Genomic DNA, 26,428 nt, shown 5'->3' with positions numbered 1-26,428 from the left:
ATCACTGCTTTTATGCACTTTAGTCCTGTGGAGAGATTAAAGACCTCACTCAATTGACTGCACAAGATATTAAACAGTGATTACATGAGTAGTCGTAAAAAAAATGTACATTACTATGTTATACAAAATATAAATCTGGATTAACCCTCCCAGTAGTATATAATTATCATGGGCATTAATAAAGTTCTTCTAATGGAAGTTCTGTCGTCACCATGTGTTTTTCTTGCCAGACGGGCTATTGTTTGTAAATTGATAGTTGGAGGACGCCACGTAGCGGCCGTTATGTGATACTACATGCCACCTGTTGCCATGACATGGTTTCCAATGGCAACAGACCAACTCAAACTTGGACATAGGGGAAGGTTTATCAGCGTGTTTTTTTGTGTCCTTTTCTTTGGGACCTTGTTTAAGTTGTCCCACAATGCATTGCGTTGTGACTTTTTTTTTTAATTCATAACATTTCCTAGCTTGACACTAGTATGTGCTGAAATATACACACATATAAACACAAATGACGACATATGACTCTCGCTCTTGTAGCGTAACAATGAAATGAAAAACTGCCAAAACAAAAAAATAATTGCTTCTCTCAGGGAAGTATGTGAAGGTTGTAACTATTGTAACATAATTCAGTTTGCCCGGATACATTTTTCTGGTAGAATTGGTGATTGAGATTGATGACGTGCCTTTTCAAAAAAAAAAAAAATTACGACACGCGCGCGAGCTGGTGACGTCCTGAAGTCTGTAGCGGGTCCTCGTGCTCTCGGAAGTGTTGAGTACGCAAGTACACAAGCCTTTTTTTTTTTTAAGTCCATTGTCTAACGAGCATAAAAGAGGCAACTCGCAACTAGAACACTCATTTAAATAAAACTAGAAAAACGAGTCTAATAAAAACAATATTAGTGAATATACTTCAAAAAGACATCAAGAACTCGGAGGGCCTTTTCTCAATATGTCGTCTCATCGAAAAAAGTCTGAAAACCTGAGAAAGAAACTGACCAAGTCTGAGGATAACCTGCTACTTAACGGATTGTCACTCAACAATTCCGTAAGTAACAATACTAGAACTTTTAATTTATTACTTACCTTTGACTGGTTTATGTTCATATCAGTGTATGTCGGTTAGAATTGATTTAGGTCCTTCTGCTATTATTAGAAGCCTACGTCACTAAGTGACGTGTTGATTCTAAAATGTGTTAGGTCAATAAAGTTGGAAAAATCAGTAGTAACGTTAATTTGTTATTACTGAATTTGTTATTAAAGAATTAATTTCTTCTCCACCAACGTATTGGCGCCCTCTTGTGAAAGTGTCAACTAGGTTTAAAAAAATAATATTTTTATTTTTAGCATTTTACAATCTGAAAATATTTGTATGATTTAGCAAGCACATATTATATTGTATATTCAATGTATGATATATATATAGCTTTATTTTTGGCACTTTCATCAGTACTTGTACATGACCAGAACCTTAATTAGGTCCACGTGTATAGTGTAATACCAACCTTTTTAAAATTATTATTAGTTCTTTTTAACATTACAAAGCTTTCATGTCACAACAAGCAAAAATATTACAAAAACTATGTGAACCAAAGTAATGAATAAGTCTCCATTTACTGAGTGTCAAATTTGGTCAAGTTTAACAGTAATGAAAACCAAATATTGTCTTTGTAAAGATAATAAATGGAGCAAACAATGTGGTCACCAAGTGTCATTAATGCTTACCTCTATAACATTCGTTTTTCCTGTTTTTTTGTTTTTTTTCTCGCAGCACCTGGACATCAATCCAAAGACTTTAGAGAAATGCATGGAACTCTCCTGCTCCGATTTAGAGGAGACATTGCTGCTGCAGTCAAGAATAAAAGAACAAGCCCATTTGATTTGTGTACTAAAAGAGAAGTCAGATGAGCTGTACAAACAATGCAAAACCCTGCAGCAGGTCAAGGCCCAGCTGGAGAAACAACTTGACAGCTGTCAGAAAGACGTTATACAAAAGCACCAAAGAGCGGAGCTGGTGGAAAAAAGATTTCTGGATTTAGATGCCAACAGCCAAGCGATTATTGCGTTTATGGAGGAGTACAAACGGCAGAATGTGCAGCTGAAGCAGGAAAACAAGCAGCTGCAGGCGGAAAATGACAGGCTTTTCTCACAAAAGTTACATGATAAAGAGGTTATCATTGAAAATCTAACAAAGAAAATCAAAGCATTGACAGAGGAGTTCACCACGAAGGAGACTGCTTATCAGTAAGATGGTTTTTTTTCTTTAATCGAGATTAACTCATTCACTGCCATTAACTACTATAGATGTTGGGCTGGCACTGAATGAGTTAACAGCAACAAATCAATATAGTGGTGTCTTGACGTACGAATTGATTTTTGTTCCATGACCACACAAATGAAATTCCCTTTGTTTCATGTTGAGATTTGTTTTGTCATCTGCCAAGATAGCTCATTTCAAGGCACCACTTTAGTTGTACGATTAACACATTTTGATCGAAAGGGAGAAAATATCCCAATGTGTCTTATCATATTTGAAACAATCAAGAGAGCGTCAAGAGATGGCATCGTCCTACCTCGAACAACTGAGCAAAGCCCAGCAGCAGCAGGAGGTCACAGAAGAAATGTTGAAAGGTCAACAACTCAGTCCCATATATCTGCACGTGACGTACCAAGGCACTCTGGAACTTTTGTCTTTCTCCCAATCAGCTGTAAAACTGAAACTTCAAAAAATCGAGGAGGAGCACGTGTTGAAGGAAGCTACACTGAATAAAAGCATCTTAAGTCTCACCAAAGAGAAGGAAAAAGTGCTGCGTACTTCTGTGGAACAAGAGAACATCTTACAGGTATGTGAAAAATGGCGTTCGTCATCAAAATGTAACATTTATGTCATTACAGGAGAAGCTAAAAGAACTCCAGCTTCTTGAGCTGCACTATAAAGAACTGAAGAAAGCCCAATTAAAAGCAGAGGAACGGTAAATTAAATAGTTGCTCTTTTTGTCCGCTGTGTTGTGAAAATGTAAAATAAATGAAAATAACGCCATGTCTCCTTGAATTCAGGTTTAAACAGCAAGCACATGCAGTTAACGCGGATAAAAGAGTCAGATCGCTCAAGTCGGCCCTAGAAGAAGCCAGGACCAAGTACGAGATGCTTCAAAAGGTTTGTTTTGAAGATAAAAACACTCACATCCCGTACAAGATCATCATCAATGTTCATATTGATATTTTACAGGATTTCGAGGCATTCAAAGAACACAGCAACAGTCTCCTCACTAAGGAAAGAGAGCTCAATAAGATACTGAGACACTTGAGGGGCTAAACCTTTAGAAACGATCAGTCCACCCAAAACAAAGACCCAAGAAAGAGTATTGCTGTATGACAACGTCACCTTTACTCTCATTCCAAGCTTTTCGTAACAATACAAAGCACAAGATATTTAGCGTGACAGGTCAGAAGTTCCTCAAATAGAAATTAGACTGTACAAATCAGAGAGACTTCCAACCCACGCTCATTTAAGAGTGTTCCTCTGCCAGTTTCTCTGCCTTTTGGACCACTTCTTCGATGGGACCCACCATGTAGAACGCCTGTTCGGGCAAGGCGTCGTATTCCCCTGAACAAGAGTAAGAAAAGGAAAGTTTGAACGGGTTTAGTCCATTGTGAGAACAAATTCCTGTGCGGCACTACCTGCTAGAATGCTCTGGAATCCTTTGATTGTCTCCTTGAGAGGCACCAACTTTCCCATGTGGCCAGTGAAGACCTCAGCTACCTGGAAAGGCTGCGACAGGAAACGCTGGATCTTGCGGGCACGAGCGACGGTCAGCTTGTCTTCCTCGGACAGTTCGTCCATGCCCAGAATAGCGATGATGTCTTGTAGTGACTTGTAGTCCTGGAAAAAAAGGAGATCTCATTAGACCTTGTTTTGGTTCATCATTAAAATAAAAAATGATGCAAGTCTTGCCTGGAGAATCTTTTGTACGCCTCGAGCGACGTCGTAATGCTCAGAGCCTACGATGTTGGGGTCCATGATCCGGGAGGTGGAATCCAGGGGGTCCACAGCGGGGTAAATGCCCAGCTCGGCGATGGCGCGGGACAGCACGGTGGTGGCGTCCAAATGGGCGAATGTTGTGGCGGGAGCGGGGTCAGTCAAGTCGTCGGCAGGCACGTATATGGCCTGCAATGCGAGTAGTGTTTTAGTTCGATTCTGGGAAACGGCCGCATCCATTCCCATTCGGCCGACTTACTTGAACCGAGGTGATGGAACCTTTCTTGGTGGTTGTGATTCGTTCCTGCATGGTACCCATATCGGTGGCCAAGGTTGGTTGGTATCCCACGGCAGAGGGGATACGACCCAACAGGGCAGACACCTGGAAAAGTTATTTTCATCCTTGAAATTCCATCCAAAAGTGGAACATCCACAACATTTTGCAAAATATTAATTTACGTACCTCTGATCCAGCCTGAGTAAACCTAAAGATGTTGTCGATAAATAGAAGCACATCCTGTCCCTCTTGATCGCGGAAGTATTCCGCTACCGTCAAGCCGGTAAGAGCAACCCTGGCACGGGCGCCCGGTGGCTCGTTCATCTGACCGTACACCAGCGCAACCTGAAAACATAAACAATAGCCGGTAAAATAGTAGACTCAAAAAAGTCAAATGGGCGTCACCTTTGACGTGGTGTCCTTCAGGTTAATGACGCCAGACTCGATCATTTCGTTGTATAAATCGTTGCCTTCACGGGTGCGCTCTCCAACTCCGGCGAACACCGAGTAGCCACCGTGAGCCTTGGCCACGTTGTTAATCAACTCCATGATCAAGACAGTCTTACCCACGCCGGCGCCGCCAAACAGACCTGGCACACAACAGGTATGATAGGTAAAGACGCTTGCTTGCGTAAACACGGTCTTGGCTACTGACCAATTTTTCCACCCTTGGCATAGGGTGCAAGGAGATCGACCACTTTGATGCCGGTGACTAAAATCTCTTGCTCCACACTCATGTCAGTGAACTCGGGGGCTTCAGCGTGGATAGGAGCGGTTCTGAAAGATAGTCGGGGTTATTTTTATACTCGCTGTTTTTGCTATTTAAAAACTTCTATTCATAGAAGTCGAGTGGGAAGTCATATGACAAATGGCAGTACGACACACAATGTGCATGTGAGGTTATTCTCGTCCACTTGGGGACGCCATATCTCTGACTGTCTATGGCTTTAAAAGGCGGAGCTTAGCCAGGTGAGTGACATGGGTGTCGAATGTGGGTGGAGTTAACTAGCTAAGCTTTTAGCCAGTCTGCAAATTGAGTGGTTCGGCGTGAGTTGCGGCCATCAGCGCCTCGTATAGCAATGTGCTTTTCGCAAAACAAATAGGTCAACTCAATTTTAAAAGCTATTTTGCTTGATGTAGAAACAATTCGAAAACGTGGCAGGAGAAAACTTACTGTTTGGTGCTAATAGGACCACGTTCATCAATAGGTTCTCCAATGACATTCATGATCCTGCCCAAAGTCTCAGGCCCGACAGGGATTCTGATCGGGGCACCGGTATCAAGAACCTTCTGCCCACGGATCAGACCCTCTGTGCCATCCATGGCGATTGTCCTGACTGTGTTTTCACCTGGAGAAAAACACAAAAGTAGACCGCTTCAAAATACTATTTACAGCTTCGCTGCTTCTCCTCAGGTATCAAATTCAAGTCACTGACCGAGATGCTGTGCAACCTCAAGCACCAGCCTGCTGTCACGGCCCATCACCTCCAGTGCATTGAGGATGGGGGGCAGGCCTTCGTCAAACTGGACATCCACGACAGCCCCGATCACGGCCGTGATGCGTCCATTGCCAAGAGCTGCTTGAGCAGCGGGACTTGCATAGCCCCTGCCTGCAATAACACATTAAAATAAAGTTGAACTTGATTAGCAAGTACACAAGTACACTTATTGGTCAGTCAAGGAAGTTCAAAGAATCGAAAGAAAGTTGTATTCGAAAATGAGGATCTTGCAGTATTTGATAACAAAAGGTCACAGAGGCGGACATGGCAACAAGGTCAGAATAAAAACAAATAAAACGCCCAACTTTTAACTGTCCCATATTTAACACAACCACAAGGAATAAAATCTAGATTTTTTAAAAATTAAACATCTGAAGCGATGAAGGTAAAGGGCCATGTCTATCAGGCACAGTCCAAAGGACATTTTGCAATGACAGTCCAGGGCGGTGAAAGCATATCTCACCCAAATTGAGGCTCGCATTTCTACCGCCGAATGTCTTCAGTGAGTTGACACCGGGCTTGAAAACCTGCAAGACCCCGTTGCAGCAACGTCCGACGGTACCCAGCATGGTTAATATGGCTGAAGGTGAAGCCGCTCAGAGGACAGCTTCAGACAGTAGTATCAGCTGCTGAGCGGACTGGACAGTCCTGCGCATGCGCAGTGTGTTGTCTGCCGCTGGAGGGCGGTAAAGCGCAGCCTGAGACGTTTATGAATGACGTCACATTCGATAAGCGAAGAAATTAGCATTATTGGCTTAAACTACACACAAAACACGAAGCTATTAGTAATAAGAATAACACAGTCAGCAAAACTATACAAAAACACAATGGAAAAGTACGCAAATATCTTCCGAGCAGGTGTTGTGGAGGTACAGTACAGTAAAGGTACATTAAATAAGGTTGGCAAAATTTTAACATTATACTCATGATGTGCTCCTTTTCCAAAGTGACCTTTAGAGTTCAGACTCAAACACCAAGTAACTTAAATGTCTAGGGAACACTGTAATAAATAGTGTAATAATTCAAATGCTCAAAACCATAGAACAACTCAAGAGGTTGGTGTGTTCTTACATATGCACTACCAAGAAATACTGTCCTAGATCGTATAAATGATGAATGGCCGATTATCATAGACCAACAGGGTGGATTTTGCCGACCTATCATTCAGCGAAACATTCTTTTCTGTCACAAGGTCTCCTCTAATTACTTCTTGCCTGCAGCTTTGCAATACAAAGCCTTCCCACCTGGAAAAAGTGGACAGAAAGCTCATAGAATCCATCGCCCAAAGTGTCCGACTACGGAGGACACCTGAAGCTCGGCTCTATCAGTGATGGTCATTGGTCGAGGTCGGAAGGTGAAAAGAAAGCCTGTGGCTACATGTTGTTTTCTTTGGGAAAAACAAACAGCTTTTGTTTTTTGGTGCACTACTGAATTCTATGAACTTTTTTCATGCAATACATTTAAGTGAGAAAACCTGCAAATTTCAAACATGTTTAGAATTCCAACTTGAAACCTCGTCATGGTTGGAAATGTATTCCTGCCTTTTTGAGCCCTGAGGCAAGAGAGTCTGCTTGAGCAAGAATCCATTCAATTGCTTGGGTGGTTCTTCCTTATAAAAGAGGTGTGCCTACTCAGGTTCTCTGACTCTGCTTCCAAGAAGGACGACACCGCTGTCGCTGCTGATGGACGGTAAATGAGATAGCCGGTCCGTTTCATCCAACGTGGTCCATTTCCTGGTCCTGCAGGTCCAAACAGTTTACGGAAATACTACAACATCTCAAAGTAGGTTGACCAGTCAATGATGCTTGCTCTCTAATTACATGCATTTAGTTGTTCATTCTTTTATTTGTCATTGAAACAAAGATGCTCCTCTTGTGGGAATCAATGCTGTTGACCACGGCACTGACTTGTGTCTGGGCTCAAGATCTACATGATAACAGAAGAGCCAAATCGCGCACAAAAACACTGGATGCAAATATTTATGATGGGCAAGGTAAACAAAATATTTTCTCCTCAATGTACTTACTCAATTGAACACAAAACTCTCATTCTGTCTGGTTACTTTTTGTCATTTGTGGAATTCCATTTAACATAACCCTGAGTAGAAATGATTTGAAGAGACACCTTTTGCATTTCTTCCTGCAGCTATCCTAGATGAGGACTGTAGCTTGGAGCTCAGTTTTTTGTTGGACAGCTCCGAGAGCGCCAAAGACAACCACAATCAGGAGAAGCAGTTTGCGATGAATTTGGTGGATCGACTCCAAGGCCTGAAACTGCAGACGGGTCGAAGCTTGAGTCTGAGAGTGGCCCTGCTCCAGTACAGTAGTACAGTCATCACAGAGCAGCGATTTAGCGACTGGAGGGGCACGGAGAACTTCAAGAACCGCATCGCTCCCATCGTTTACATCGGCCACGGCACCTACACCACGTACGCCATCACCAACATGACCAAGCTCTACCGTGAGGAGTCCAGCCTGGGCAGCATTAAAGTCGCCGTGCTCCTCACTGATGGCTCCTCCCACCCGAGGAACCCGGATATTTTTTCTGCTGTCGCCGAGGCCAAGAACCAGGGGGTCAAGTTCTTCACTCTGGGCATTACCAGAACCGCCAACGAGCCGTCCAATGTGGCTCAGCTCCGCCTCCTCGCCAGTTCTCCCGCATCCCACTTCCTCCACAATTTGCAGGACAGAGACGTAGTTGAAAAAGTGGCGACAAACATTGTGAGTAGATGACATTGTGTGTAAAGGCACTTATTTATTATATATTATATTTAAGATCTATAATTAATATTTAATATTTTAATTTAATATTTAATAACAATAATTTTATTATATATATATATTATATTTTTATTAAGTTTATTTAAGTTGACTGATGGAAAAACAAATGAAATTTTAAGGTTATTTTTTTAAATAATACAATAATAATAATATAATATATTTTTAAATAAACATAAATAAGAATGTAATTTAAATTGTTTGCTTTTATTTGCAGACTGACCTTGCTGATGAAGGAGTAAGTGTTGCTTCTTTTGTACACTTACAAATTGGCTCCTCAATATTAAACTGATTGAAAATAACACAATGTATGGCTTCTCTTTTTTTCAGTGCCCACTGGCTCCAAAATGTGCCTGTGAAAAAGGCGAGAGAGGCCCCAGCGGGCCTGCGGTGAGTAGAAACGACTTTTCAAGTGTCAGACATCAACATACCCTCAAGGCAATTTTTTCTTTCCACAAATTTTTGCCGTGAGTAGCAATTGCACAGGCGTAAACAATCATTTTAAATGTTTTCTGGCTTGAAGGCATTTTACAAAAGCACCTTACACTTCATCAGACACATCTTTTTTTCCTTTGTGCATTTTCGCGCCGGATTTTCTCAACTCTGCACTCGCACGCCAACCTGGAGATGCTTATGCAAACTTCCATTCAAGCTAGCTAGCAAATAATGATGCTATGCTGACAGACATTTGCATGTCCATCAACCAGGTGCTTTCTCCATCAGAGATTCTTGACATTCTTCCGCTCAGACACGGCTGCTCTCATAATTGCTCTTATTGGTTTAATGGTCACGAAGCAGCAATGTCTGGAGGATAGCAACTGACACGCATCCAGGTGCGTTTCAACGCTATGACCTCTAACCCCGGAGGGCGAGACCACGCTTGCCCTATTTATTGCTCCAGACGTCATCTAGAAGCAATGTGTCATGCACAAGTGCTAAGCAAGCTGACAAATCGGGGGAAAAAAAATGATTCTGTTTCCTTCTTTAGGGCAAGAAAGGTCGTCCAGGAGAAGAGGGAGCCCCAGGGCTGAAAGGCCAAAAGGTGTGCACCTGCTGGCCCGCATGGCTTGACCCTCTGACAAACTTTAAAAAAAAAAAGTTATTTATACCTTTATCACACTCCAAACGTTGCACACCTGAGATCTATTTTTCAGTGTCAAACGAGTTCACTTTCTCAAGAATGGGAATTTGGACAGACTATTATTTGTTTTGATGACTCAGCATGTTGGTGACATTACAGGGTGAAGCAGGAACAAGTGGCGCACCGGGCCGGGATGGTACCGAGGTACCTTTGAATTAAATCCTGAACATTAAAACGTTATGTTATACGCTCTAATGGCTAATAATCAAATATATTTGCAGGGGAAATCAGGAGACAAAGGAGAGCAGGTAAGAACAGATGGCAGATCATTTTGTAAAACAAAAATGGAGTCCACATGATGAGCATAAGTTTGGTCATCCATACACAGGGTGAACGGGGAGAGTGCGGCACTCCAGGAATCAAAGGAGACAGGGTTGGACAACATGAACAATTCATCATAATATTTATTATCATTTCCTATAATTTACTCTTTATTGTTATGTGATCTGCTGCAGGGTCCAGAGGGACCGGGTGGTGCAAGAGGACCTAGAGGACTGGAGGTCAATAAATAGAAGGACTGAAATATTTATGACAATAGAGAATAAAACTCATGACATGGAATTGTATTATTAGACTTATCTGATCAGCAAAGAAGAAGAATTAATTTAAAATGTAAACAAGGAAATGTAATCTATTACTGTAAAAGTAGGTCAAGAGTGTATATTAAATTATATCTGCTGATTTTAAGCCTGCTCTTCAAAAATGTGGACCATCCTATTTGTGTCCAGGGGCAACCAGGACCACATGGAGACATTGGACCAGAGGGCCCACAGGGAAAGCAGGTTCGGTATATATATATATATATATATATATATATATATATATATATATATATATATATATATATATATATATATATATATATATATATGTTGTTTTTTTTTATACGTCATTTTTCTAATAGTGAAAGAACAAAAGGAAAGAAGGGCATTTTATCTTTCTATCCACTAACAGACCTTTTGATCTTCTGTGTCAAGGTTACATATGCGCTAAGACACTAACTTGACTGAAACTGACAGATTGAGTTCAAAACATGTCCTGACTTGTGAGGATAACCTACATTTTCCATGACAGGGGGAACGTGGACCACCCGGCCCTCCGGGTATTCAGGGAGAAACTGGCATTGGGATACCTGGACCAAAAGTATGTCGTGGACTCTTTTCTTCACCTATTTTTTTTCTGCAATTATATTTCTGAGTGTGTACTGTTTTTTTGTTTTTTTTTAGGGTGACATGGGATTCCAGGGGCGCCCAGGTCCTCCTGGTCCTACAGGTGTTGGTGCACATGGTTCACCAGTGAGTTTTGATTCTGTGTAAATCACTGTGACAACAAATTATTAGACTCTGAGCATTTTTGTTTTGCAGGGACCTCAAGGGCCTCAAGGTGTTCAAGGGGAAAAAGGACCCACGGGTGAGGGCCTTCCTGGACCCAAGGTACAATATTATTCACGACTGTGTTCAGCCTTGAGTGTATGACTTTTACAAAACTTCCAGGCTTTGTCGCAAGACAGCACATGCATCTTTTGAGAGGAGATTATTGTTGTGGAAATAAAAGATGACATTTATTTGTTAAAGGTAACACGAGTGAGATCACACTGGAAATGTCCTCAAGCGAGTACACATCTGTTTGAGCAAAGCCAGACTTCCCAAGTTGTGTGTTATTGCTTTAACTCTTTTGCTGAACTGGCAGTTCTCTAAAAATCCCCCCCCACACTCACACACAAAAATGCATTTTATTACACAAGTTGAGGCTCCTTATTCTATACGTCGGCATCGGAAAAAACCCACTTGAGGTGGGGGGGGGGGGGGGGGTCATTTTGACACTGGTATGAAAGGAAAAATAAAGACTAACTTCCATTCCTTTCAGGTGGAATCATCTGAATGAAGTGGCCAACAGGAGCCAACATGCTCCTCTTTTTAACTGTCTCAGTGGAGAACAATACAAACTTGGCTGAGATCCAATCAAAATCAAGCCATTCTGATGTAACATGGCTTGATTCTGCTCCGTAGGGGGATCGAGGGCTTCCGGGACCGAGGGGATCAAGAGGACAACAGGGCGTGGGGATGAAAGGAGAACGGGTAAGTTAAGATTATGATTGTATCATAAAGCGAGAAATAGTATTTTGCATAGCTTGGATCTTGGGGCCACCATCTTGGAATTTTGAACAGTTCTTCCTCCATTTTATGAAGTTGATGGTTGTCTTCCAGGGTGAACTGGGGCCTGCAGGTCCTCCAGGGCTCACTGGGCTGACAGGAGTTGGCATACAGGGAGAAAAGGTCAGTAAACCAATTTATATTCGTGCACTTAGGAGTTACTGAAAGGAATCTTGATTACTACCCAGGGAGTTGAGGGTCCAAGAGGTCCACCAGGAGTTAGAGGACTTCCAGGAGAGGGTTTGCCTGGACCTAAGGTTTGTGGAAAATGTTCTCAAAATGCTTGAATATCTCATTCATCGAAAAATGTTATCGTTTTTGAGGACCAATCTTCTGTTTTTTTCTTAAGGGGGATCAAGGTTTACCTGGAGAGCAGGGATCACCTGGAGAGAGAGGTATCGGTGAATCTGGTGCAAAGGTGCGATAACTCCGCCTTTAAAATCTTTTTGCTAATGATTGAACGACAATCATCATCATCTTGGGATTGTCATAGGGAGAACCTGGATCTGCTGGTTTAGGTGGCTTACCGGGTCTTCCAGGAGAGGATGGGGCTCCAGGACAGAAGGTACAGAAAATTGCACTGACCCTGCTGAAAAAGGCTCTGTATCTAAATGACTTTTTCCCCTCTTAGGGGGAACCTGGGTTACCAGGTTCCAAAGGTTCTGACGGACCTCCAGGAATTGGCACTCCAGGAGAGAAGGTTTGTATTTTGGTTTTGGTGTTAAATCCCAGTCCCACTTTCTGTGTGGTTCTGCTTTAAAGGGGGACCAGGGTCTTAGGGGCATTCGAGGGTTACATGGACCTCCAGGGATCTCAGGACCCTCCGGTCCAAAGGTAGGACTCAAAGAATCATTGACCTACAATAAATGCTCACTATGATGAAGTTTCCTTCGCAATAACGAGGTCACGTTCTTTACTACGTAACCATTTGCTAGGGTGAACGCGGGTTGCCGGGACACCAGGGCGTTCCAGGGCCGCCAGGACGATCCATAACAGGTCCAAAGGTGAATGACTCATTATTTATTGATCAGGACTTGTTCTTACTTAGACTAATCAACACTAAGACTTCAATTATTTTGTCTCCAGGGAGATTTAGGTCCCACTGGTCCGCCTGGACCGATTGGGGAAACAGGCATTGGACTTCCAGGTCCAAAGGTAAAAAAAATGCAACTGTAAAAACTTGTTTGTTTGACAAAAGGAACACAGCACCCTTATGGTACTGATCATCTCAACTGGGTTTTCTTCCATCAGGGTGATCGAGGGAATACCGGTCCACATGGTCCACATGGTCCAAAAGGCGAAGGCAGCCCAGGACCGCTGGTTTGTGAAACCATCGACCAAGATGTTAATACTCGTAGCCTGCCTTTGACATTGCTAACAAGTAGACATGTTTCTTTTCAAGGGGCCACCAGGACTTCCAGGTTTACCAGGGGAACCGGGACCAGAAGGAATAGGCATTCCTGGACCTAAGGTTTCACTTGCTGCCCATTTGAAATGGTTTCATGTATGTTTAAATGATTACTTTAAATCTGTTTGGTCATGTCATGCCTTTCTCAGGGAGACATTGGCTTTAGAGGACAACCAGGCTTGCCCGGCCCTCCCGGAGAAGGAATACAAGGACCTCCAGTGAGATTACCACAAAGATCGTTATACTCACAATTTCTTTGCCAACTGCCATTTCGGATCCGGATAAAAATAGGAAACTGAATTAATGATTGTGATTTTTCTAAATGTGTTCCAAGGGTAATGTTGGAAGAGCGGGACCTCCTGGCCCAAATGGACCACCAGGAGAGGGTATTCAAGGACCAAAGGTAAACATTAACAGTAGTTCACATCGTCATTGTTGATTACTCACTGAATGTTTATCTAATCATCTAACTTAAGGGGGATCCTGGATCCCAAGGTTTAACTGGACCAAGAGGGCCCAGAGGTGATGGTTTTCCTGGAGCCAAAGTAAGCGTTTTTATTTATTTCGAGATGCTATCATCTACGCTATCGGACTAGCTGGTTTCTGATTCAATATCCTTTGTTGATACAGGGTGACCGCGGGTCTCAGGGTGAGAGAGGAATGAAAGGAGCAAAGGGAGGTTTGGGAGATCCAGGACTGCCCGGTGAAGCAGTATGTGAAGATATACATATCATAACCACAAAATAAATGTCAATAATTATTTGTAATATATTGAAGTTGTGACGTTTCATCGGATAACAGGGAAAACCGGGAACAAAAGGAGACGCAGGACTGACAGTAAGTTCATTTTAATGCATTCCCAATTGTTTAAAGGTTTTGTTTTAATGCAGTTTTGTTTTTCAGAGAGAGGACATTATTAAGCTCATTAAAGAAATATGTGGTGAGTGTCAATCAAATTCATATTGGGAATCAGCTGAAATTCCAGAGTGGCCAAATGTTGCATATTATAAATGTCTGAGCCCTGGAAACTAACAACAAGGACAACACAAAGTGATGGCTTGTATTTTGCCGTTATCAGGATGCGGCGTCAAGTGCAAAGAAAGGCCGATGGAACTCGTCTTTGTGATCGACAGCTCCGAGAGCGTTGGCCCTGACAACTTTGCAATCATCAAAGATTTCGTCACCAGGCTGGTGGACCGAACTACAGTGGGACGCAACGCCACGAGAATCGGCATTGTCCTCTACAGCCTGGACGTCCATTTGGAGTTCAACTTGGTCCGCTACACGAACAAACAGGATGTGAAGCAGGCAATCCGAAGGATGCCTTACATGGGCGAGGGCACCTACACCGGCACCGCCATCCGAAAGGCCACTCAGGAGGCTTTCTACAGCGCCAGGCCCGGCGTCAGGAAGGTCGCCATCGTCATCACCGACGGTCAGACAGACAAGCGAGAGCCCGTTAAACTCGATATCGCCGTGCGAGAGGCCCATGCCGCAAATATTGAAATGTACGCTCTGGGTATCGTCAATTCTTCGGATCCGACGCAGACGGAGTTTTTGAGAGAACTCAACCTCATTGCCTCCGATCCTGATAGTGAACACATGTACCTTATTGATGACTTCAACACTCTGCCAGGTGATACACAATGGTGGTGCCAAAGCACTACTTTTGTCCACATGAAACTCCTCAGCTAACTTTAATGTAGCGTCTTGACATCAAGATGTTTTTATAAATGTAAATTTTATAAAATGTTTTTTCATCTATTATTGTCTGCTTCCAGCGCTTGAGTCCAAAGTCATCAGCCAGTTCTGTGAAGATGAAAACGGTGCCCTCATCTATAATCGCATCGCAAACGGGCACTGGAACGGCAACAACGGAGTCGGTATCAATGGAAATAACGGCTACGGACAGCTTACTGATGGATTCAACAATGGCTATAGGAAAACTGAGAATAAAGTGATTGGGAATGATCACCAGGAGGAGATCACAAATGTGAGGCGTGCCAACAACCGCGGCCGTGGAGATACTTTCACACTACCCATCAGTTCTGACCCACTTCCTATTCAGGTCATTCTCCAAAATTGTTTGCCTTGGTAAATACTGAAATAAATACTGATTTTTTTTTTTTTTTTGCATCACTCAGGTGGAGGAAGACGAAGATGGTGAAGATTTAGACTTGAGGGCTCATGTGAGAGCCAGCGGCAGCGTTGTTGTCGTGAACAAAACTGGATCTTTGTCACATGTGAAGGAAAGCACGGTCTCCAATGAAGCATCATCTTCATCATCCTCCACTGCAGAATCTGTATCCTCAAACTCTAATCAGCTGCAGCGTGTGGTGAGTCCAGTCCTGCCTGAAGGTGAGTACTGCATTCAATTAATCTTGCTTGACTCGTTTTGCTTTTTTTTTTTACCACAAGAAGTTTTTTTTTTTTTCTTCATCCTTCAGAGGTTGCGCTTCGCGATCCCCGCTGTAGCCTCAACTTGGACCAAGGCACCTGCAGAGCGTACAAGATCCGCTGGTATTATGACAAACAGGCTAATTCGTGCGCACAGTTCTGGTACGGAGGCTGTGCTGGAAATGACAATCGATTTGATACCAAAGAGGAATGCAGGAAGACTTGTGTTATATTGAAGACAGGTATTTAAGATTTTTGACAATAATTATGTACATTGGTTCAATGTTTTGTGATCCTCAACTAATTGTCATATTATCAGCTTGACCTTATCCAAGATCTATTGGATGTCTTTTTTTTTTAACATATCTGAGCCATGTGCTTTACTTTGAAATCTATGCTGCTGGACAAATTATTTAAATGTCCGGTGTGTAAGTTGTAATTGGCAGCTGCCAAACAGGGAAACTTATTTTTAAGTTACGTGTGCAGAAGTCTACTGAAGTTGTCATCGATTGAGAAGTGTTGTCGCGGTTCTTATTATTGTCTTCATAATCCCTCCAAAAATTGTGTCACCAGTTGGGCTGTGTGTTACTGTTTCAATTAATGTCTTTATTTGTGTGTTTATTAATAAAATAATAAAACTGATGTCTGTTTGTTTGTGTGTTTGTTTGTTTGTTTGTTTGTTTGTTTGTTTGTTTGTTTGTTTTTGTATATCTTAAATCCCCCTTTATAAGGAAACATATCGTAGTCACTAGTTAGTAACTTAAGATGAAATAAATACCACAAACCTAAAAGTCAAAATATTATTATTTTTTAAACTGTACATAGAAAACAGTAATACTTTCATATGAGTGACCCGACTTGAGGTTCTTGAGTGACTCAACTCACCCCACCACAAGCAGCAGAACGAATTAGTGAACAAATATGTTTAAATAATATTTTGTTATTTAGCTTATTTCCTGTAATTATCTACAGGCGAAATCGCCTAAAATGTCCCTTCTAACTTGCCGTCTGTTTCCATGGAGACTGTAGCTCAGCAGACGCTTCTCAGATTAGCAAATCTGCTACTTAGCCAGTAACCACTCCGTTTTTATCATCGATTAAAATAATAAAAGCTCCGTCCAACAGCTTTTTAACCATGGCATCCGTTTTAGATGCTCTTTGGGAGGACAGAGACGTTCGTTTTGACATAACCACACTGTAAGTTACATTTACTTATATTGCTCATTAGCTTAGCAAGGTACATCGGTTGTCCTCCACAAGTAAACATGATACACTTTAAATTTTTCCCACAGGCAGATGAAAACTCGGCCTGGCGAAGTGCTCATAGACTGCCTCGACTCTATCGAAGACACGAAAGGAAATAACGGAGATAGAGGTACTTTTAGATTGTGAACGAATTTTAATTTGTATCGCCATGTATCGATCTAAAAATGTGGTTTCGTTTTTCGTAGGCCGACTCTTGGTGACAAACCTGAGAATTATTTGGCATTCTTTGGCTTTTCCAAGAGTGAATTTGTGTGAGTAATTAAATCTTATTACGTCGTGTTTAGTTAATAGTTGGGTTAATACCTAATGGCTACATAATGTTAACAGAAGAAAAATAAAACATAAGTTTGGTTGTAATCATAGCTCTTTTATTTCGTTTTTCAGCTGTGGGATACAACTCCATCATTAACATCACAACAAGAACAGCAAACTCCGTAAGTTGTGTCGCTACTATAATGTCTTCATTAATCAGATTTTTAAGAACCATTTTAGTCTTTTAAAAACGAAAGGTAAAAGCAATGACTTAAATTGTAATGACAAATGCCCCCAAGTGGCCAAAAATGTTTGATTCCTTACGTTCATTTTAATTATGTTATTATTTATGTCATGACGACTAATTTTTTCCTCCAGAAACTTCGAGGCCAAACCGAAGCCCTTTACATTCTGACCAAGTCCAACAACACAAGATTTGAGTTCATCTTCACCAATGTGGTCCCAGGAAGCCCCCGCCTTTTTACATCTGTTATTGCTGTGCACAGGTATTAAAGCATGCAAAACGTAAAATACTGCTCTACAGTAAATAGTTGTTTCTTTGACACAGAGCCTACGAAACATCTAAAATGTATCGAGACCTGAAACTGCGAGCAGCACTTATTCAAAACAAGAACCTGCGACTTTTACCTCGGGAGCAAGTCTACGACAAAATCAATGGCGTCTGGAATTTATCCAGTGATCAGGTACAGGTTTTCATACTGTATCATTGTGTTAGATCAAATGTTTGTTGATTATGTTTTTGTTTGTTGTTTTCTAGGGAAACCTAGGAACCTTCTTTGTCACCAATGTGCGGATTGTATGGCATGCCAATATGAATGAAAGCTTCAACGTCAGCATTCCTTACCTCCAGATTGTACGTACTCTATATTTTATTAATTTACCCAGGAGGCACAAGATAATACATTTCATTCATGTCATGTGTTCCCTAGAATGCCATGAGCTTTATTTTATTTATCTTTCTTTTCAAAGTGGTCCATCCGAATTAGAGATTCCAAATTTGGCTTGGCTTTGGTGATCGAAAGTTCCCGCCAGGTACGTTTATGATACTTTACATGTGTTTTTATGCTTGCATGTTTATGACAAATTTCTACTGGGTTTTTATAGAGTGGCGGTTACGTGCTGGGGTTCAAGATTGACCCTGTGGAGAAGCTTCAAGATGCTCTGAAAGAAATCAACTCGCTACATAAAGTATACTCCGTCAACCCCATCTTTGGAGTGGACTACGAAATGGAAGAAAAGGTACAAGACATTAGAATAATATTATATAGGAATTTAAATTAACAAACGTCAAATAAAAGCTAAATATGCTAAAAAAAAGTATGCCAACCCTAGCTTGTTGTCCTAACACTACTTCTAGCCGCTGCCACTGGAAGAAGTGACGCAGGAGCAACCTCTCGATGACGTGGAAATCGAGCCGGATGAGCAGACGGATGCTTTCGCTGTGAGTGGCTCTGTTTGTCTTCGTCACTCTCAGCCCGCCTGCTGGGGGACTCTCTGGTTTAACTTTCCGGCGCCGAGAATAGCTGCTGACATGCGACATCATGAACACGCATTTGGCCTGTTCTAAAATAATCAAATTAAAACTAAAATGAACTAATTTTAGGTTCATAATGTGGCAAGCAGTCGGTTATCAACTATAAACTTATCAATTGTTGTTTGCCCACAGGCGTACTTCGCTGACAGCAACAAGGTAATCGTCCTCGATGCATTTGATTAGAATCTTAAATCAACGATAACAAAATTTTTAATCACACGCCTGTGTTTTCCTAAGCAACAAGACCGCGAGCCCGTTTTTTCCGAGGACCTCGGTCTCGCCATTGAGAAGCTGAGGGATGGATTTACGCTTCAAGGATTGTGGGAAGTCATAAGCTAAAATATACATTATTTATCCATGTAGATATTGTGATTACAGAAAGCACATTTGTATAGTTTTTATAGTATATAAATATTTACTGTCAACATGACCTTATTATATATTTTTGTTGTAAAGCAAATGAATATCTTATATAATCCAACATAGTTACTATGTACCTTATTACTTGGTGTCTAAACGCAGCACTCAAGTATTGGAATAATGCTAAAAGAGGACAAAGTGTCATCGCCTATAGCAGCAGCTGTTCGTATACTATGGCTACATGCTAATACTGCTCTAGAATGCCAAACGTGAGCAATGAATTCTAAAACAAATCTGACCCAAGTCTTTTTCAGTTTCATTGACTGACTACATGTACCCCAAGCCGAGGTCAGAGGTGGTGAAAGTACTCCAAAGTACAGATATGAAGCTCATAGGTTATTTCGGTGAGGGCCACTAACAATGCTGTTACGAATCACCAGGGTGACGAGGCTCCTCGGTTGTTTTTACTCCATGACAGCTGTTTGTGGGCTCTGATAGGGCCAAGCTGAATTCCTCCCAGATGGGGCGCCGGGCTAAATTTAGAGGAGCACGGTTATACTGACGGGAGCCTCGTATCTGACCGCTATAAAACTCCGCTTCTTCACCGCGGCCGGTTGTATTCGCTCTGCTGTTCTTCTGATACAATCGTGACCGCAATGGACCCTCGAGGGTTGAAGGAAGATCTACGGCTCTTTCAGAGCACTTTGCTTCAGGATGGACTCAAAGAGCTCCTGAATGAAAATAAATTGGTGGACTGCATCTTGAAGGTGGGCGACAGGAGCATCCCTTGCCATCGGCTCATCCTGGCAGCATGCAGCCCTTACTTCCGGGAGCTTTACTTCTCCGAAGATGGCAGGGAAGTGGACAAAAAGGAAGTGGTTTTGGAGGATCTGGATCCTGCTGTCATGGAGGCCATTGTGAAGTACATGTACTCGGCAGAGATCGACATCAACGATGACAACGTGCAGGACGTCCTGACCGTTGCCAGCCGCTTCCAGATCCCTTCGGTGTTCACGGTGTGCGTGAACTTCCTCCAGCAGAAGATAACCATGAAGAACTGCCTTGCCATTTACAGGATGGGGCTGATGATCAACTGCCCCAGACTGGCAATAGCGGCTCGAGATTACATCGCCGATCGGTTCATGACCGTCGCTAAGGACTCTGACTTTTTGGAACTCGCGCCTCCTGAACTCTTTGCTCTTATTGGAGCAGATGCTCTGAATGTGGAGAAAGAAGAAGTGGTGTTTGAAACCCTCATGAAGTGGATCAGGAAAGACAAGGAGAATCGCATCAAGTCCTTAAAGGAGGCCTTCGATTGCATCCGTTTCCGATTACTCCCAGAGAAGTATTTCCAGGAAAAGGTTGAAAAGGACGACCTCATCAAAAGCAATCCGGATGTTGCTCCAAAAATCAAAGAGATCAAGGAAGCGTTTGCGGGGAAGCTGCCAGAGAAGAAAAAGGGCGATGCTGAAGGCGAGGAGGCCAGCTTGCCCGGCTACCTGAATGATACTCGCAGATACGGTATGTTTGCTAAAGACTTTGTGCTGATGATCAACGACACAGCTGCGGTGGCCTACGACGGGCAGGAAAACGAATGTTTCTTAGCCGCTATGACTGAGCAAATCCCCCGAAACCACATCAGTCTGGTGTCCAAGAAGAACAACCTCTATGTCTTGGGAGGACTCTTTGTGGACGAAGACAACAAGGACAACCCACTGCAGTGTTACTTCTATCAGGTAAAGATTTGGTTTGAAGAAGGGTGGTGAAGTAGTGGTCGGAATAAAGTTGATTTAAATGTCCTTCTAGATGGACAATCTTGCTGGAGGTTGGGTTGCGTTGCCCCCCATGCCCTCCCCTAGGTGCTTGTTTGGTATGGGGGAGTTTGAAAATCTCATCTTCGCTGTGGCGGGAAAAGACTTGGAGAGCAATCAGTCCCATGACACCGTTATGTGCTATGACACGGAGTAAGTCTCGCTGTTTTTGTCAAGAGTTTTGATTGAGATCCTTTAATTAATGCTTTTATTTCGGACGTTATATAGAAAGCTGAAGTGGACTGAAACAAAAAAGTTGCCCCTGAGGATCCATGGACACAGCGTGGTCTCTGAGAACGGACTGGTTTATTGTATTGGCGGGAAAACAGATGATAAGTAAGTTGAACTGAGTTTTATTTCTGCATTGTGTTGGTATTAATTTTTCGTTCAAACCCAGCAAACCAACCAATAAGATGTTAGCGTACAACCACAAGAGGTCCGAGTGGAAAGAGGTGGCCGCCATGAAGACGCCACGGTCCATGTTCGGAGCCGTCGTCCACAAAGGGAAGATCATTGTGGCCGGAGGAGTCAATGAAGAAGGCCTCACCGCCGCCTGTGAAACTTACGACTTTTCAACCAACAAGTACGTAAATCACACTGAACCGAGTCAGTCTGGTAATCTCCATTACGCTTTAATTTTCATCGTCCACCCATTTTCCAGGTGGTCACCATTCACAGAGTTTCCCCAGGAGAGAAGTTCTATCAACCTGGTCAGCTGCGGAGGACTCCTGTACGCCATTGGAGGCTTCGCCATGGTGCAGAACGACAACAAGGAGTGTGAGCCCATTGAAGTCGTGGACATTTGGCAGTACGTGACTTTTTGTGCCATACGTAGCGTTCTGTCGGGAGACTCGACCGCACTCTAAGAATGCGTTTGCCCCCTCCCAGGTACGAAGACGACAAGAAGGAGTGGACAGGGATGATCCGAGAGATGCGCTATGCGGCCGGAGCCTCCTGCGCAGCCATGCGCCTCAATGCGGCCCGTATGGCCAAATTGTAACAGCTCAGGAACAGATTTTAATCTATACACTTGCAGACTTCAATTCCAACTGAAGAGAAACAACTCCACAGATGAAAAAAGAGAACAAAAGCTCCCATCTTGTAAAAAATATTTTTTACTCCATGAAAGCAAATATCCATGACATGATGAATATAAATAAGTAGCACTTGGTGATGCTTGTGTAAAATGATGACTAGGCTCAAACAGTGTTGACTTTATAACTGTTATTTCAATAAATAATTCCTTTAGGGCAAAAGCTCTGTAAATATTTTCTTTTTGAGGTATTCCTTCCACGCATCCAGTGTTGAAAGCTCCATTGAGTTCCATTCAAAGTGAGGGATCTGGAAACACAGCAAGGGTAAGACAACTTAACTTGCATATGTTTGACAGCCAAGATAATGTTGCGAATATTTTTGTAATATAAATAATACACACCTGAACAACACGATATCCCAAAATTTCAAGATGCCGTTTCCTCATTAGGGCCTCCCCTTTTATATGCTGGGAATTTTTGCAGAAAGACTTGGAATCGAGGAAGTTGATACCAACACTGTGATAAGTCGAAACAAATAAGTACTCACTTGAGAAAAAAAAAATTCTTTCTCGTTCAGTAGTTTCCTACCGTTGTGCTCCCGGTGGAATTTCGTTCCTGATGTCGTCCAGTGAGTTCGAGTCCCAGTGGATCTTCCCTCTGTCTGAGATCTGCAAAGCACTTGGCTGGCTGTAAGGCAACGGCTGCAGCCGCTTGTCCAAAAGGCATTCAAAGTCTGCGGGATGGAAAGGAAAATATTCACGGGTCATTTTTGGTCTTCCTAATATTGTATTTGTTTTTTGTTTATTGACTTTAATTTTCTTTTTTTTTTTTTTTTTTTAAATTATGTCGACCAGCATCCCAGAACAAATTGAATTCGACTCACCTACAGTGTAAAAATACGGCGTGACCTCTGCAACGCGGACGAAATTAATCCCACCAAGAACTTCGCCCAACATTTTGTGAATCTGCTTCTGTACAGGATTGATAGCCCCGTTCCCTGAAGAGAGATTTGACACATTACGTCCAACATCAGCTTCCAGCAGGTCCGTAACCACAAGAACCTTCTCTTACCTTTCTTTTGCATCTGCTGGCAGTAGCGCTCGTGGAACCACGGCACCTGAAATTCGGGACACTCCAGGCACACGGCGCGGTTGAGCTCCATGAGACGTAGCCGGGTCCGCATGTTCAGGGCATCGGGTAGCACTGTGGAGTAAAAATTATATAAGACGGATATGGTGGATATGGAACAAAACTTAAATGGCTTTCCGCACATACTTTCCAGCTGGGTGTCCAGTTTTCCGAGAAAATCTATGCTGAAGATTTCTTTGAGTAGTTCTTCGGGAAAACAGGCAGCTACCGACAAGTTATAGGCCAGCAGAACTAGTATATGAGGGTCAAAGGATCCTAGAAACACACACAAAATGTTGTCCGTTCTCAAAGATGGCCACGTGGTACATAACAATAAAATAAACCTTCTTACTTACTGATATGAGGAGTGAAGCGCTGTACGCAAACATCGTACAACTTGTCTGCCTTTTCGGAATCATAATTGAGGATAGAAAATGGAAGCAGGGTGGCATACGTTGCTGAGTGGTGAATCTTAAAGAGAGAAACAAACATTTGTATCCTTCAATGTGAGGCGTTTTTTTTTTTTTTTTTTTTAAATCACCTTGTCGATGTCTCGAATGGCCACATCGGCGATACGCTCCATTAAAGGAGGGCAGTGATGATTTATCCTGGTTAAGAAGATGGACACATCTGGCACGTTGGTCCAGTTGATTTGGTCCATCATCCTCCGTAGCGTAGCCACGGTGTCGTCCAGCAACATTTCCTCAAACCACTCCCCCGAGATGCTCTTGAGTTCCTCAAGAAGCAGGTCCAGCCGCTCGGCCGTCTGCAGCCTCTGCTGGCCGCAGCGGTTGAGGCTCTGCAGCAGCCCCACGTACCTGCCGGGGGCACCGTGGCGATACGACGGGTCGTTGCGAAGCCACCTGGCTACGGCTGAGGAAATACTACTGAGGTCGTTGAGGTTGCATTGGGACACCACCGCGTCCACCCGCGAGATCACGGCTTCTTCCAGGCGAGGTGAAGGAAGCATGGACAGGACCCGGGTCAACATGGTCACTTCGTAGGGGAGGACGCTGCACTCTAAGAATCTCAAGAAGAAAAAGGGGCCATTCCGACTTTTGACTTTACAAGTTGATGGATTTATAAACTGTATTTTGGATATCAACTTACTTGACTAAGATGCTTCTTAGTTTGGCAAAGAGTTGTGGATTTGGATAATGCAACTGGTAAAGGGCTTGGGTGATTCTACCGATCTCCATGGGCCTGTAGATGTCGAGGTTTCTTTGGATTACGGTTACAATCCTGGAAGAATTAAGATTAGTGAGTGATGTCAACTGGAGCTGCTTAGCAGCTAACAAACCCGGCATGATATGGACTCACTTGTTTATCAAGCTGAGGTTCCTACTCTGAATCTCCTCCAGCGTTTCAACAATGGCCAACGCCTGCTGCGCGCTCAACTCATCAGCCAAGAGAAACGCCGTGCTCTCCAAACTACAAGCCATAAAACAGGGACACTGATCAGAAATGGTACAAAAAATTACAATTGTGTGTTTTTCCACAACAAACCCGTCTCTGATCTCCTGACTGGCCATGGGTGCCAGAGCAGCAAACAATTTCGTAAAAGAGAGGGGCTCCGTGCTTGACTCGATGAGTTCCATCAGCCGTAGCTTTACAGCCAGCCTGAAGTCGCAGTTGTTGAACTGCAGCGACTGATACAGCCCCATGAAAATGCTGATGTTTTCCGCCTCCAGCCTGGGAATGTTGCGCAAGAAGATCTGGTTGCATTTCTCCAGGAGAGGCCTGTGGCTGTACTTGATGTTGCGCAGGAATTGCACCACTCTGCGAGCGTTGTTGTAGTATGACGGATCCATCTTGTCTAAGAGGTGGTCCGCTCGACTAATCAAGGCATCCCGTAGACGGGGAGAGACCAGGGATGAAATGCTAATCAGTAACGTCGTTAGGATTCTGCAGAGGGGAAACACCACCATTGTATCAGCTTTTGATGCGCTTGGCGGCTAACCGATTAATCAACTTTCTACCAACCTGGCATCATTGATGGACGACAACTTCTGATCCACAATGTTTGTGATGTGGCCCATTAGAGGACTTTGTTGAAGTTGCTGATCACTAAGGCAAATGGCAAACTTGGACAGGGAAGTCAATGGAAGTCTGCAAATATGCAAAAAAATGATTATTTTAAACTTATACCCGGAAATATGAAGACACTCAAATGAAAACAATGACTCACTTGTCTAATCTTAACCAAGCCTCTGAAACCAAATGCTGAACAAGCGAGTCATGAGGATCTACATTCAACCTGAAAAACAGTACAATAGCATGTTGCACTTATTTACATATATTTCCATCTTCAGATTGATGGTTCACTTCACATACCTGAGGAAACTATACAGTAAATCCACCAACATAAAATCATCCATGAGAGAAATTTTGTTCTCAGCCAGAACCCGAAGTGTCAGGAACTGTGGATGATTCTTGATGAGATGAACTGTTCTTAGCAATTGCGGTTTCTCTTTCTGGAAATACCACAGCATCTTCACGGCCAAACTCACGTGGTCCACAGTGAGCTTGGCCTTGTTCTTACCCACCAAGTCAAACACATGGTCTTCGGCAGAACAGATCCGCAACTGATCCAGAACCTGATCGTGGTTTACAGGGACCTTGTGAAGTAACCTTCGAAAGCAGGTGCTCACACGCTGGAGTCGAAACATCATCTTGGGCCTCAGCTCACAATTTGCTTCATTGTTGCATGTGCATTATAGAACTGTCAACCATCATGTCACCGTGACAGGGGGTCACGCCCACAAATAATAGTCAGAAGATGAATTATGTTCCTAGATGAAGAAACACATATAAATTACAAATTAATAATTTATAAAAATATGTGCTGTAACATAATCATCTCGAACGCGTTAAAGACAACGCTTACTGTCACGTTAAAAATGTGAAAATTCCTTCATTCAACTGGATTGAGTAATCGGTTTTGTAACTTGGTATTCACGCTGTAGTAACAATTACAAATCACATCAAACAAACTTAACCGCCACAACTTGCGCGAATGTTCAGTAACAAATATACAGATTAAAAGAATTTGCATGGTTAAGATAAATGAAAAACGAGGGATAAGAATTTAAAGTCAAACTCACCTCGCATGCGGACACTACTTCCGTATCAAGTGACGTTTTCAAATGCAATTGGTGCGGCTGGTTTTGGCCTCCGACTTCTAGTTTACATGTGCCTTGAGCAAAATATAAACAAAAATACTCCAGCTGGGTGAATAAAAATAGATTTTGAATTAAAATGATGGCACACCGTTATAATGATAATTAATTCACGTTTTTTTCCTTCCTTCATACACTTAACCATAATAGAATTTATCATCATCTTCTTTGTAGAACATCTTTGGCGGAGTCATTGATGTGCCGTAAAGTAG

The 26,428-nt window shown here is 42.7% G+C and overlaps 6 protein-coding genes across 17 annotated transcripts; 4 read left to right on the top strand and 2 right to left on the bottom strand.

Annotated features, from left to right (window-relative positions):
* The first annotated feature begins 743 nt into the window (after positions 1 to 743).
* ccdc89 (coiled-coil domain containing 89) lies at positions 744 to 3,953 on the top strand. Its single transcript, XM_088383481.1, has 7 exons — positions 744 to 1,048; positions 1,772 to 2,244; positions 2,546 to 2,631; positions 2,707 to 2,843; positions 2,896 to 2,972; positions 3,058 to 3,157; positions 3,230 to 3,953. Exons 1-7 carry the CDS (start codon positions 953 to 955, stop codon positions 3,314 to 3,316), a joined length of 1,056 nt encoding a protein of 351 aa, XP_088239607.1. The 5' UTR covers positions 744 to 952; the 3' UTR covers positions 3,317 to 3,953.
* Positions 3,366 to 6,417, bottom strand: LOC148394524 (ATP synthase F(1) complex catalytic subunit beta, mitochondrial-like). The gene is made up of 10 exons (XM_088383480.1): positions 6,219 to 6,417; positions 5,693 to 5,866; positions 5,431 to 5,605; positions 4,912 to 5,033; positions 4,662 to 4,846; positions 4,443 to 4,601; positions 4,239 to 4,361; positions 3,956 to 4,168; positions 3,682 to 3,883; positions 3,366 to 3,607 (listed from the first exon to the last, which is right to left on the bottom strand). Exons 1-10 carry the CDS (start codon positions 6,322 to 6,324, stop codon positions 3,510 to 3,512), a joined length of 1,557 nt encoding a protein of 518 aa, XP_088239606.1. The 5' UTR covers positions 6,325 to 6,417; the 3' UTR covers positions 3,366 to 3,509.
* A 33-nt stretch (positions 6,418 to 6,450) lies between these two features.
* col28a2a (collagen, type XXVIII, alpha 2a) lies at positions 6,451 to 16,285 on the top strand. 10 transcript variants are annotated; one of them, XM_088383471.1, is made up of 37 exons: positions 6,451 to 6,654; positions 6,976 to 7,109; positions 7,391 to 7,537; positions 7,619 to 7,748; positions 7,901 to 8,475; positions 8,750 to 8,770; positions 8,863 to 8,922; positions 9,521 to 9,574; positions 9,773 to 9,817; positions 9,895 to 9,921; positions 10,002 to 10,046; positions 10,129 to 10,173; positions 10,402 to 10,455; positions 10,748 to 10,816; positions 10,900 to 10,968; positions 11,038 to 11,106; positions 11,683 to 11,751; positions 11,881 to 11,949; positions 12,015 to 12,083; positions 12,176 to 12,244; positions 12,320 to 12,391; positions 12,458 to 12,526; positions 12,589 to 12,660; positions 12,762 to 12,830; positions 12,913 to 12,981; positions 13,078 to 13,146; positions 13,229 to 13,297; positions 13,384 to 13,452; positions 13,569 to 13,637; positions 13,711 to 13,779; positions 13,865 to 13,945; positions 14,036 to 14,071; positions 14,138 to 14,174; positions 14,313 to 14,870; positions 15,016 to 15,302; positions 15,379 to 15,592; positions 15,682 to 16,285. In XM_088383471.1, exons 4-37 carry the CDS (start codon positions 7,619 to 7,621, stop codon positions 15,879 to 15,881), a joined length of 3,648 nt encoding a protein of 1,215 aa, XP_088239597.1. In that variant the 5' UTR covers positions 6,451 to 6,654; positions 6,976 to 7,109; positions 7,391 to 7,537; the 3' UTR covers positions 15,882 to 16,285. The 10 variants fall into 10 exon arrangements, with proteins under 10 accessions (XP_088239597.1, XP_088239596.1, XP_088239592.1 ...); XM_088383470.1 differs by having other exon boundaries at positions 6,451 to 6,624; positions 6,976 to 7,537; XM_088383466.1 differs by having other exon boundaries at positions 6,451 to 6,640; positions 6,976 to 7,537.
* Positions 16,286 to 16,638: 353 nt separating this feature from the next.
* Positions 16,639 to 19,185, top strand: bbs5 (Bardet-Biedl syndrome 5). The gene is made up of 12 exons (XM_088382671.1): positions 16,639 to 16,828; positions 16,924 to 17,006; positions 17,083 to 17,148; positions 17,282 to 17,331; positions 17,528 to 17,655; positions 17,718 to 17,853; positions 17,928 to 18,023; positions 18,140 to 18,202; positions 18,275 to 18,409; positions 18,528 to 18,611; positions 18,837 to 18,860; positions 18,942 to 19,185. Exons 1-12 carry the CDS (start codon positions 16,767 to 16,769, stop codon positions 19,041 to 19,043), a joined length of 1,029 nt encoding a protein of 342 aa, XP_088238797.1. The 5' UTR covers positions 16,639 to 16,766; the 3' UTR covers positions 19,044 to 19,185.
* A 137-nt stretch (positions 19,186 to 19,322) lies between these two features.
* Positions 19,323 to 22,141, top strand: klhl41a (kelch-like family member 41a). Of its 2 annotated transcripts, none has more exons than XM_088382667.1 (7): positions 19,323 to 19,468; positions 19,543 to 20,800; positions 20,871 to 21,028; positions 21,104 to 21,211; positions 21,273 to 21,458; positions 21,537 to 21,683; positions 21,764 to 22,141. In XM_088382667.1, the coding sequence occupies exons 2-7, from the start codon at positions 19,721 to 19,723 to the stop codon at positions 21,873 to 21,875; spliced, it is 1,791 nt and encodes a 596-aa protein (XP_088238793.1). In that variant the 5' UTR covers positions 19,323 to 19,468; positions 19,543 to 19,720; the 3' UTR covers positions 21,876 to 22,141. The 2 variants fall into 2 exon arrangements, with proteins under 2 accessions (XP_088238793.1, XP_088238794.1); XM_088382668.1 differs by having other exon boundaries at positions 19,327 to 19,468; positions 19,563 to 20,800.
* fastkd1 (FASTK mitochondrial RNA regulator 1) lies at positions 21,973 to 26,420 on the bottom strand. 2 transcript variants are annotated; one of them, XM_088382662.1, is made up of 15 exons: positions 26,142 to 26,420; positions 25,372 to 25,829; positions 25,226 to 25,294; positions 25,021 to 25,146; positions 24,544 to 24,942; positions 24,358 to 24,468; positions 24,148 to 24,279; positions 23,579 to 24,065; positions 23,394 to 23,508; positions 23,185 to 23,313; positions 22,981 to 23,112; positions 22,793 to 22,906; positions 22,498 to 22,642; positions 22,311 to 22,425; positions 21,973 to 22,216 (listed from the first exon to the last, which is right to left on the bottom strand). In XM_088382662.1, exons 2-15 carry the CDS (start codon positions 25,707 to 25,709, stop codon positions 22,121 to 22,123), a joined length of 2,508 nt encoding a protein of 835 aa, XP_088238788.1. In that variant the 5' UTR covers positions 25,710 to 25,829; positions 26,142 to 26,420; the 3' UTR covers positions 21,973 to 22,120. The 2 variants fall into 2 exon arrangements, with proteins under 2 accessions (XP_088238788.1, XP_088238789.1); XM_088382663.1 differs by lacking the exon at positions 26,142 to 26,420 and adding an exon at positions 25,925 to 26,106.
* Positions 26,421 to 26,428: the final 8 nt, after the last annotated feature.

Source organism: Syngnathus floridae, chromosome 8, assembly GCF_059516105.1.
Source record: "Syngnathus floridae isolate MCC-2025c chromosome 8, RoL_Sflo_1.0, whole genome shotgun sequence".
Classification (NCBI taxonomy): Eukaryota; Metazoa; Chordata; class Actinopteri; order Syngnathiformes; family Syngnathidae; genus Syngnathus; species Syngnathus floridae.
Note: the sequence above shows the minus strand (reverse complement) of the source record. Positions and strands in the feature narration are given on the sequence as shown.